Raw genomic sequence first — 12,700 nt, 5'->3', positions numbered from 1 at the left:
GTCTAATGCCCGAGGCAGGCAGTGTGTACGTTTGAAGAGGTCCGCCACTTTGAAGGGCCTGAGTCTGTGCCAGGGCTTTCTTCCTTTCTTTGTATTTAGTGCAGTGATTTATAGGTTTATGCTAGTCTTTGTGACTATATTGCTCTGATTTTATTTTAGGCAGTGTTGTTTCAATTAATGGTGATATTGAAGTATATTTCTGGGCACTCAATATATATATTTTTTCAATATATTTTTTTACATTAATCTAATACAAGCAGAATAAAGGTTTATTACCAGGGCTCCTCCTCTAATAGGGGGTTCAATTTCCTCTTCTCAGCAAGTTTTACCCAAGAAGAGGGCAGTTCATACAATAACTGGTCTCATATAACCTCAGTAAACAAGCTTTGGCTAAAGGGGGCAGGGCTGAGATTTCCTTCTAAATTGGAGTCTGTGCTAGAAATCTCTAATAGAGTGATGATGGGAAGAAAAGAACGTTCATTCGAGAGTCTCTGTACAAACGGACAGCACTACAGGGGCTCACACAAAACAAAGACCCAGCCACGGGGCAGGAAGAAGTAAGTCTCAAGTTTAAAAAGAGTTCACCAAAGAACTGAAAGTTTTCACTAATTTCAGCCATCCTCTCCGTATTCTATAAAATCATAGCTAATAAAGAACAGCACTAAATTTACCATTGCCAAATAATGTAATCAGAAACCTAGCAAAAGAGCTCTGGAATGCTGATGACCTAATTCTCTCACTAAACAGGTGCCTTACTGTTGCTGAAAAGAAAAAAAAAGACCCTACATGATCTTACATTTGAAGTAGCTAAAGCAAAATAGGCAATTTGTTGATAAGTTAGAATTACTACAAAGAAGACTCAGATCACCATACTAGCATCCACACAACTGTTTACTCAACATTTCCACCTGGTGTTTATTAGAACTTCAAACCTTAAGTATCGAAAAGAAAACTTTGGATTCTTTTTGCTAGCTTCCCCTTCCCCACCACGTACCCAGTTGTTCTGATTCGAAACCCGAGTTCTCTCTGCTTTCCTTCCTTTCCTTCTGCCAATCCATTAGCACGTCCCATTAACCTACATCCAAAATACCTTCTGAATCCCACCATGTCTGAGCACCTCCTGTGCTACCATCCTAGCCCAAGCTACCAAAGTCTCTCAGGTGGACTACCTAAGTCATCCCCACTCATATCCCACTACGGTAATTTGCCACACAGCAGCCCAGTTTAAAACCCAACAATGACTTCCGACAGCACCAAGGATAAAACCCTAACTTCTTACCTTGGCCTACAAGGCTTACCTCTCCAGCCTCAGCTGCCCACTCTCTCCCTCACTCAGCATACCATAGTCACACCTGTGCCGCCTCTGTTTCTCCAACATGCCAAGTGTATTCCCACTGTGGGGCGTTCACACTTCCAATTCTCTCAGTACTGAAAACTCTCCCCCCCCCCATCTTCACATGACTGGCTCCTTTTTTCACCCAAATTTCTGCTCAAATGTCACCTCTTGTAAAGAGGCCTTCCCAGAAGGCTTTATCTAAAACACCTCATCCACAACAGCTCTCTCCTAGTTACTCATCACTCAAGGCACCGATCATTATCTGAGGTTTTCTTCTTGTTTGCTCACTTATTAACCTTCTTCCCAACAAGGAAGTTTATCTGGCATGTTCACCATGTATCCCCACACTTAGAACAGGGCTGCCCGCACATCATCACGTCTCAACAAATGTGTGGAATGAACAAAATGAGAAAGACCGTGTTGTGTGAAGACTAGCGGGAAGACAAGGAATTATTAAATTGAATTGAGAAGACAGGAAGAATTTAGCCATTGGCTCCAAATCTCTCGGGGGTGGACACATGGAAGAAAAGCTCTGTTTATTCTGATTTCTAAGGGCAGGGCTCAGACCAACCGTGGTTGCTATAAAGGGGCATGTTTTAAAACCACTACCTCACAAGTCATCTGAAAATGTAAATGAGCTTCTGCAAAACGTTTCCTCTCACTGGACGTGCTCGGACAGAGGCTTGACCATCACGTATACGAAATAAAAAAACAAATTTCAGAGCCTAGGTGTGTGACCCTGGATAAGTCAGCCTTCCCCTCATTGATCTGTTGCATATTTAAAATGAGAAGCTTGGGGCCGGCCGAGTGGCGCGATGGTTAAGAGCTGGCTTGGGACACCAGAGGGCCCCCGTTCGGATCCCACATATGAGAGCCGGTGACACTGCCCTCCACAGCTAAGATGCTGAACAACAGCTCGACCTGGAGCTGGGCTCACTGCCATGAGTCGCAGGCGACGGCGTAGGCTGCAGCCCCTGCTGCAGTGGGTTGCCATGGGCTACCGTGTGTAGCCAGCAGCCAGCATGAGCGGCTAGCAGCCGCAGTGAGCGGCCGTCCAGAAGCCGGCGACTGATCTGCCTCGCCCGGGAAGAGCGCAATGATGCTGCCAACTAGGGCCAGTGAAGCAACGTCCTCCACAACTAGACTGAAGAACAAAAGGACAGCAACTTGTCTGTTCCCCTTCCCCAATTCCCCAGCACTGTTCCCATCCCCCAATTCCCCAATTAAAAAAAAATTTTTTTTTAATCTTAAAAAAAATAAATAAAATGAGAAGATTGAAAGAGAATCACTGATTTTCTCAGCTCCTTCCAATTCTGATGTCTTAAGAATCAACAAAATCAAGTTCAGCAAGTTTCAAAACTCCTGCCCTCTACATCACAAATTCTGCAGAGATAAGGCCTGCATTTCTCTTGCTTACTGCTGTATTTCTAAGAACTTAGCACTTACCGTATTTCCCCATGTATAAGACGCTCCCATGTATTAAGATGCACCTTAATTTTGGGGCCCGAAATTTGAAAAAAAGTGTATTACATAAAGTTACTGAACGCAAGTTTTATTCGTCATAAAATTCATACAACTCCCCATCACTGTCAAAACTCCCAACCATTAGCTTGTCCTCATCTGTGTCTGATGACGAATCACTGTCTTCATATATTGCCTCGTCCTCAGTTCCATCTATGGCATTTGAAATCTACCACCACTGTATAAGATGCACCCAGTTTTTAGACCCCAAATTTTTCGAAAAAGGGGGCGTCTTATACATGGGGAAATGCGGTAATAAGTACTCAACAAACAGGTGACGAAAGGTCATTAAAATGAGGGAGAAACGTCTGCCAACCAATCTGTCCACGTTTTCCACCTCCGTGTGGCAGCGGCTGTGAACACCCATAGAAGCCCAAAGAGAAGCATCCTCTGTCCTAGAGAACTTAACAAAAGTTCAAGCAAAGCTCATCGACCTGGTCAACCCTCCGCCCATCTTCTGCAGCGGTGACAGCAGTGTCCTCGTCTACCAGCAACGGCCGGCTCCCCGGGCACACCATCACTCGCCTCTGGACCTCCCCGAGACGGTGCGGGGGTGGAGGGGGGCGGTCAGGGTCCAGCGAAAACAGGACAGGGACGGGTCCAAGGAGGGGGCGGCTGCCCCGCAAGGAGGACCCCGAGGTGACTCACCTCTGGAAGGGACTTGCCGCAGCTGAGACTGTAAATCTTCACCTCGTTGAGGCTGGAGACCTGCATGGTGGCGCGGACGAGCGGCGACCCCTGTTCCAGTCCGGGTCCCTGTCCCCACGGTGCACGATGGCATCAGTTTTCAGGGCCTCCCCAGCGAGCATCCGCGACGCGCAGCACTGGCGCTGGCGGATGACGCACTTCCGCTTCCGGGCAGCGCCGGTTCCCGGAAGAGGGGAAGTGGCCGAGTTAGGAAGGGGGAGCAGCCGGGTGGACGGGTGGCGAGGCTGTGGGGCCGGCTACGACCCCAATTTGAGGAGGGCCAGGAACTGCTCTCGTTCCTCACAGGGTCCCCAGCATCAGGAAGCCCTTCGGGTCGCTGCCGAGGCCGAAGGGTCGCTGTCCCGAGCGGGGGCCGGCGGTGTTGGCTGGGCTGACCCGAAGCTTGGCGGGCTCGGTGGAGGACACGCAGCGAGCGAAGGCGGCCCGTGAGCGAATTCAGAGTGGAAGTGTATTTTTTTTTCCCCTCCACTGTTGGATATTATTACATTACAAATAAATACTCTTTAAAAATGGGTGTGTTCAAAATGTAATTTTGGTCTGACAATCATCCACTAAGGAGGGATATAAAAGAAAACGCATACTTTTAAAAAAGTAGAAGTAAAAGAAGGGGTGGATGGCGATCAGGGAAGAAGCGGGTTTGAATCTGACGGTGTGTGAGACAGGTGTGTGGCAGCAGCGACAGACGCAGCCGCCTCAGGAACGCGTCTTCTCGGGACGTTCACAGACTTGCTCTGTTGATCTTCCCGCTTCCTAGAGAACCGCTTTCCTGTGACCTCGGTCCGAGGACTTGAGAATTCTGGGCGTGGATGAAAACTTGAGGGGAAAGTGTAGGTTCACCGCAGCCAAAGGGCTCCTTTTGAAATTGGAACATAGTCTTCACTCCCCGTAACGTGTAACTGACGTGGGTCGTTGTTAGCACAGGCTATGAAGGACTTCAGGGGTAGCCATTTGTTGCTGCTGTACCTGCCCTGAAAGCCCCAGTCCAAATTCTCCCTTCCGCCCGAGACACTGAGCAAATATGCGGGATTGCCATCCTCCTTGGGGAGGCAGTGTGGCACGGTGGAAAGATCAGGGCTTCATGGTGACAATAAAATGGGCCTTTTAAGCAAGTCCTACAAATAGAAAACGCTTATTGTCCAAAATATGCAGGATGACTTTTAAGACATCTTGAATAATTTTACGCAAAAAATACCCGTTTTATTATTTTCAAGAATGTAATGTAAAAGCCCATCGACTGTAACAAACACTGGTATCTGTCACTTATTAAGTGCTATGTATTAGATATAGGATATACCCTACTTCTCACTTTGATCATTAAGGGCCCTAGACCATTTCAGTTTAGTTTATTCGACCCTGTTTCCCACCGACCCTTAGATTCCCTTCTATTTCATTAGCATGAGTTTCATTTATGCTGGTTTTGAATCACTGCCTATGCTAATCTGGATTCTGGAATGCTCTCCCCTTCTCTTTATATCCAGATACCACCAGCTCCTCAAAACTCACCTTTTGAATATTTTTCGCATTTTCCTGTGCTTTCACTGTACTGTATAAATACCTTTACAGCAATTAAATCTTTATTGGTAGATTTTTTATTATCAAAATACATAGCAACACATCCTACAAACACAAAATAATGCACTTGGCTATAATGCTATACCAAATACCTATGCTTGGAAGTTTCCTTCAGGCATTCTGGTTTTCTTAAGTCACCACAACCTCTCAAGGTTAATTAAAATGTCATTTTTAAAGAGCCCATAAAGCTTTGTCCTTTATTAAACTTCGGATGGGCTCCTTTCGAACATGATTTTCGCTCTGTTATTTTCTTTGTCCTTCGTTTTTATTACTATAGGATAATTTTTTTTTAACATTCAAAAGTTTGATAGTGTATTGAACTCATGTATATATCACCTAGCTTCATCACAACCCATCGTGTTTCACGCATACCCTCACTACTGCCTCATCCTTGGGTTATTTAGAAGCGAATCTACGGCAATTGTCTTTGTGAGTTGTAACATTCTTTCTTGACCACCAGCTCCATCTAGACTTGATGATAGGACTTCATTTCTGGATTCCCTGGGCTTTGCCCAGTGCCTGGTATATAGCACACTTTCAGTAAATATTGCTTGGTAAAAATGAATCAATTACTTGATCACTCCTCATCCTGACCCAAAGTCCCAATTCTTGTTCCATACATTTTGGCCTTTGGTAATATTGAAAGCAGCGTAGCTCTGTGCTGGGTGATTATTGTTTCAAGCATGTCTTTTTATACATCTTGTCTCTCTAACAAGAAATGTCATAGCTCAGAGGCAGGAACCACACGCGAGGGAACACAGTGTATTTTGTGAAATAAAACAAGGTGTTCCTGGTCCCAGAACAGCTCGCTCCCTGCAGTCACTGGCCTGAGGCCTTGACCTACTGAACTCCAGGTTTGCTTTCAACTGAGTTTGGTGCAGCTTCTCGGGTGTTACTAGGATCACCTCTGACATATTCGGTCCATAGGCTGTAATGAACTTGAATATAGCGCTGTATTAGATGACTATGCTTGAAGCGAAGAGCACAGGCTCCAGAGCCATACTGCCTGGGTCCAAATCCAGGCTACCCTGTAGCACCTGGACAGAGCAAGTTAATCTCTCTCTGCCTCTGTTTCCTTATTTGTAAAATGAAAATAATAATGGTACCTACCTCAAAGGGCTGTTGTAAAGATAAGTATATGCCACAAATCACTGCGTCCAGGACATCCATTTTATTTTTAAGATTTTTTATTGGTGAATTGGGGGAGGGGAACAGTGTTGGGGAATCAGGAAAGGGGAACAGACAAGGTGCTGTCCTTTTGTTCTTCAGTCTAGTTGTGGAGGACGTTGCTTCACTGGCCCATGTTGGTATTATCATTACGGTCTTCCCGGGTAAGGCAGTCGCTCACCAGCCATTGGACAGCTACTCACGGTAGCTCATGGCAGCCCACTGCAGCAGGGGCTGCAGCCTACGCCGTCGCCGGCGACTCATGGCAGCCCAGCTCCAGGTCGAGCCGTTGTTCAGCATCTTAGCTGTAGAGGGCACAGCGTCACTGGCCCTCATGTGGGATCCGAACCGGGGTCCTGCTGCTCAAGCCAACTTTTAACCAAAGCACCACTTGGTCGGCCCAGGACATCTATTTTTAACCTAACTATGTGGGGGGGATTACCCCACTGAGTGGGATTTACTTAAGTGGGCTCTGGTGCCTGTTGAGACTGCCCTTTGTGTGTGCCACTTGTGGGGCTAATTGGGCAGTGCTCTGCTGTGGTCTGAAGCCAACCTCCAAGTATGTTGATTCTGATACCTCATGGGAGGAGCTCCTGTGCAGGCCCAGGTCACCCGCTGCCTGTGACTGCCTGGCGACACTACCTGGTAGGAGCTATAAAGTGATCCACTGTTGTTTGCTGCGTATACTAACCCTGGAGGCATGTGAAAGAGGCCACACTGCGAACCAACGATGGCTGCCACTAGTACCGGGCTTGGGGTAGCTCTGCAAAAAGCCAGGACACACCAAGGTCTGCTGCCACCTGCTGGCCCATTTAAGTTTCAGTTCACTGATAATGCCTCTTGCAGTACACAGGTGGGATGAGGCCGGGTCTCAGGGAGTCACTAGGGTGGGAACAGTCGTGGTCATCAGATTAATGTAGACTCTGGTTTGGTGACAGTGCTGAGCCTGGAGCTACTCAGCAAAAGTCTCAGAGCACACCATGGCCAGTCGCCGCCCACCTGGGGCCTACGGATTTTGATGGTTTTCCAAGATGGTTTTTCAATGCAGGCTGCTAGCTGAGAAAGTGCCTCCAGCACTGGGGGAGTTGGGTAGGGCAGGATTCCATCGGAGCTCCCCAGGCCAATCAGATTCAGATTTGGCCTGTGGGGGAGGACTCAACACAGGAAAGATAGCACCCACCTGCTGGCTGCACGGGAAAAGGACCCCACACAGGGAAAATGGTGACTACCTTCCAGCCCTTGCCACAGAGCCGCACACCTCGGTCTGCCCTTGTATAACTTCGACACCCCCTGAGTCACTGTCCCTCTACCAGAGCCCAGGGTGAATGCTTGTGAGCAAGAGTCTGTGTGCGGGCCCCTTAAGAGGACGTCTGGGTTTCCCATAACCTTCCATCCCACCTGGATTGTCAGAATCCCCACTGTCTTTCACAGCCAGATTTTGTGGTGGGTCCTCTTCCTGGCACCGGTACTCCAAGCTATGGAGCCTGGTGTGGGGGTGGGGTCCCTCAATCCTCTGTGAGGGAATCTGTGTGACCTAGATTCTCCTGATTCTCAACTGCCACACAGAGGCTTGGGGCCAGACCGTTTCCCGTCTCTGCCCCTTCTACCAGTCTCAATGTGGCTTCTTTATATCCTTAGTTATAAAACTTCTGTTCTGCCAGACTTCAGATAGCTCTCCAGGTTGATTGTTCTATAGTTCAGTTGTAATTTTTATGTGTTCATGGAAGGAAGCAGGCACAGTGTTTATCTACTCTGCCATCTTGGATCTACTTTCAAAGAATACGGTCGTATCGTGATTTTTTCATTTACTTATCCATGTCCTCATGGATTTTTAAACTGCAAGATTCACCATCAGATCTTTGATGCCTCCAAAGTCTCACCCCATACAGATGCGCTATAAGTTATGTTGAGAGAATTAATAATAATAAAATCACCATAGTTTATTGTATGCACAGTAGGCATTCTGAGTTAAATGTTTTACACAAGTTACCTCTTTTAATCTTCACCAAAACCTTACAAGGAAGGTGGTATTAATGTTCCAATATTGCAAATGAGAAAAATGAGACTAACGTGTAGGTTTACAAAAAAGAAATGTGCCCTAAAATGTTAATTGTTCAATCTGTGTAAGAGATATGTGAGTTGTTGAAAATACTGTTTTCTCAACTTTCCTGTAGGTTTGAGAGTTTAAAAAGAAAAACAACGAATTTGTGCCAGGTTGCAGGAGAGAGGCAGGATGCAAATCCCACCTGTGTGAAGCAGATCACTTCCTGCCACCCCACCCCCTCCCCAGCTAATCCTCTTTGTCCTTTTCCCTGTTCCGTGGTTATATCCCATATCTGCCAGGGTTTTTAGTTGCAAACAACAGTCACAGACTCTGGCCAATCTAAAAGAAAAAGGAATTTATAGAAAGGCTTTTGAGAGGCTCACAGAATCCTCAGGAATGCAAAGAAGCCAGCTCAGAAACCAAGCAGGAATAAGGGAGGCTGGACCCTGTCTAAATCCACCAGGTGAGAACCCACTGAACAGGCTCCACAGTTTCCTGCCCCCCAAAACTGAACATTCCTGATGCCATTGCAACCACTTCCTCCAGGGGGCGATGCTCCCCCTGTTTCTTCTTCACTTGACTGAATGCATCTCAGAACCCATCCTAGATCAGAAGGGCCAAACCTAGGTCACTGGCCCATGCCCAGATTCCATAGGACACTGAGAAGACTCATTCTCCAAACCTTGGAGGAGGGTGCAAATTCTGGGCAGGCAAAGATGACCAACCTCCATTCCACATGAATCACAGCCTCTGGGCAATGTGAATTCTCCTGATACCTTTCTCCTAGGTGATTCTGTTGTAGACCCTGCTAATTCAGCATACTGACCTGGGGGCCATAGGCTAGGACTCCATGGATGGACTTCAGGGAGCTCTAAAACCCCCCAAACTGATGCAAAATATCTATGCATGTGCATTTCCCTATGGGACAGAAAGAGTTGTCATCAGATTCCTAAAGGGAGTGGGGCCTGAGTAAGGTTAGGAACAACTGCCTGGATTGGGCCTTGGGAATAAGCCCCATCCAACTTTTCCAGAGCAACACACAAACCAGGCAACGCCATCCTCCCTGAAGCAGTTAGGTTCCCTGTGTCCCTACTGCCAAGCCCATGGAGCTTCTGTTTCTTCTAGAATTCACTTCCTCATTTTCTTTCCATGAAGCATTATGATAGGCTGTGGCTAGATTTCCCAGCTTCACCTAGAAAACTGGAACCTTTGATTCTTCTCATCCCTGGCCTTACCCATCTCAATACATGGGGTCATCATCCACCAAGTTGTTCACCCTCCAACTCAAATCCACCAGGAAGTCTTATCTGCTTTATCTCTAAGAAGGTTTTCTGGATTTCTGTATGGCCACTGCCACCCTTTTTGGCCCTCAGAGCAATCTTAAAAATAGTGTGTTAGATGATATCACTCCCCTGCTTAGTACCTAGGCACTCACATTTAAATCCAGACTCCTTCCTGATGCTGACAAGAGCCTACACAACCTGTCTTCAGCCTATCTCTGACCTTATCTGAGAACGTTCTCAGTGACTCCATCCGCACTGTTTTTCTTGCTTTTCGGGCCTCGGTGTCTTTGCACTTGCTGTTCTCTCTGCCTGAAATGCTCTGACTTCAGTTTTTTTGTTTTTATGACTAACTACTTTGCACCATCCAGATTTCATCTGAAATGTCACCCCTACCGGAATGCCTTCTCTGACCCACCGTGGCCCTTCTCCCACTCCAGCAGCCTCCATCACATCCATGTGCTCTATTGTCTTTATTGCATTTATTATCTGAAATGACTTTGCTCTTTGGCATGTCAGCTTTTTTATGATTCTGATTCCTCCATGCTCACTAGAATGTAAGCCCCATGAGAACAGGGACCTTATTCATCTGACTACTATACATGAAATTATATGAAACACTGAGGATAAAACAAATATAAATGTTTGTTGAATGAATGAAAGAGGAAGATGCTAGTTTAAGTGATCACCAGATATTATGCTTCTGTCCTTCAGACTCTTGCTGACCCCATGGTTTTCTTGCCTGCCAGCCCGCTATGTGTCTGTCTGTTGTATCTGAGCTTTCCTGGAGGACTGAGGTGCCTGAGGGTTAGCCAAGCCCTTCCCAGCCCAGTTACCCAGCCACCCATCTCCCTGTTTTTCTCGATCATCACTTAGGTTTGCCTATAACCTGTGGAGGAATTTTTCATCCCTTCAAAATCCCATTAACAGCTAGATTAATGTCATATTGCTGTATAACTAATCACCATAAACTTGGTGGCTTAGAACAAGATAAATAATTTGCTCACAGTTCTGTACCTTGGAAGTCTGGCACGCCATGGCTGGGCTCTCTGACTCAGGGTACAACAAGGTGGAAACAAAGGTGTCAGCTAGGCTGAGTTCTGGTCTGGAGGCTCTGGGGAAAATCGACTTCCAAGTTCATTCTTGTTGTGAACAGAATTCAGTCTTCTGCAGTTGTAAGACTGAGATCCCTTGTTTTGCTTGCTGTTTGTCAGCTAGGGCCACTCTCAGGGCCTTCCCACGTGGTCCCCATAGACACATTATGGATGCGTGCTTGCTTTCAGGTCAGAGTGGGTCACTCTGACTTCCTCTTTGGCATCTAGCAGGAAAACTCTTCTAAAGGGCTCCTGTGAGTAGGTGAAGACCTATCTCAAAATCAACCAATTAGTAGCCTTAATTACATCAGCAAAATCTCTTTTGCCATTAAATATAGTATAATATCCTATCACAGTCACAGAGGAGGGAATTATACAAAGGCAGGGTCATTGGATCATCTTAGAATTCTGCTTACTACAACATCTTATATAGTCCTTATCACCATCCTCCTCCTCCTCCTCCTCCTCCTCATCATCATCATGCATATTCATAAGTTCTCTTTCCTGCTGTGGGAAAAAGAGAATCACTCCTCCCTGTATGCAGTAGACTCCTGGCATATAGCAAGGATTTGAGAAATTAAACTCAGTGAAGCACACATATATGCAGCTGCTACTATGTGTTAACACCATGTTTAAATTTAATTGAAATATTGTTAGGACTTACTGTAAATTTTTTGATTTTTTTTGTGTTATTTTAATACTTCTTTACTCTTTTTTTTTTTAAAGATTTTTTTTATTGGGGAATTGGGGGGATGGGAACAGTGCTGGGGGATTGGGGAAGGGGAACAGACAAGTTGCCGTCGTCTTTGCTCTTCAATCCAGTTGTGGAGGACATTGCTTCACCTGCCGGAGTTGGCACCATCATTGCGCTCTTCCCTGGAGAGGCAGATCAGTCGCCGGCCCCTGGACGGCCGCTCACTGCGGCTGCTGGCCGCTCACGCTGGCTGCTGGCTACACACGGTAGCCCACGGCAACCCACCGCCACAGGGACTGCAGCCCAGTGTTCACTGGCCCTCATATGTGGGATCCGAACCGGGGCCCTCTGGCATCCCAAGCGAGTTCTTAACCATCGCGCCACTCGGCCGGCCCGATACTTCTTTACTCTTGATCCAGTGTACTATAACCATACTTATTCATACATTCATTCAACAAATATTTATTGAGTTACGACTACATGTCAAACATGGTAAATACATCTGCTTTAGGTTGTAGGCTTCTAGAAGGTAGGTTTCAAGTGAAATTACACATATGGGAGTGCCTTGTAGATGACATGGTTATATAAAAGTAAGAAATTACTGTGTAAGTCTTTCTCTGTGTGCTGCAACAGCACACAATTCCCAGAGGTATATTAGGCAATGTTAACATTTTCAGGGATGCATATACAATTTGCACACAGGTGCGGCTCTTTACTGTTACGTGACTTTATATTATGCCTCTTGTCCACTTTGCGTGTCTTGGGCAGATAAGAGAAAGGAACATACAGTTAATACTTTTACTGTTAGAAAGACTGACTTTTTTTTATTGTGTTTAAATCCACAAATGGTCAATAGTGAACTAAACTGCAAACTGTTTGATTGTAGAAATTGATTTTCTAGTTATGACACATAGTAGGGGCTCAATGTCTGTTGAATGAATAACTAAATTTAAAAATGGTTAAAGTTATATGTATGTTGTAAGAAAATAACATTTCATAAATGTTATTGATATAAGTTTATTATTATTTTCACTAATATTATTAATATGGGCATTTAGGGCCGGCCGAGTGGCGCGATGGTTAAGAACTGGCTTGGGACGCCAGAGGGCCCCGGTTCGGATCCCACATATGAGGGCAGTGACACTGCCCTCCACAGCTAAGATGCTGAACAACAGCTCAACCTGGAGCTGGGCTGCTGTGAGTCGCTGGCGATGGCGTAGGCTGCAGCCCCTGTGGCAGTGGGTTGCCATGGGCTATCGTGTGTAGCCGGCAGCCAGCGTGAGC

At 46.2% G+C, this 12,700-nt stretch overlaps 1 protein-coding gene across 1 annotated transcript in view; it reads right to left on the bottom strand.

The window, feature by feature from the left end:
* NOL10 (nucleolar protein 10) overlaps positions 1-3,669 on the bottom strand; it is an 80,292-nt gene extending 76,623 nt beyond the window's left edge. Inside the window, exon 1 of the mRNA XM_019650050.1 lies at positions 3,506-3,669. Within this exon, the coding sequence (XP_019505595.1) occupies positions 3,506-3,571 (66 nt within the window). The 5' untranslated portion in view covers positions 3,572-3,669. The remainder of the gene's footprint in view (positions 1-3,505) is intronic.
* Positions 3,670-12,700: the final 9,031 nt, after the last annotated feature.

Source organism: Hipposideros armiger, unplaced genomic scaffold, assembly GCF_001890085.2.
Source record: "Hipposideros armiger isolate ML-2016 unplaced genomic scaffold, ASM189008v1 scaffold_137, whole genome shotgun sequence".
Lineage (NCBI taxonomy): Eukaryota > Metazoa > Chordata > Mammalia > Chiroptera > Hipposideridae > Hipposideros > Hipposideros armiger.
The sequence above is the reverse complement of the archived record's forward strand: the minus strand, read 5'-3'. Positions and strand labels throughout refer to the sequence as shown.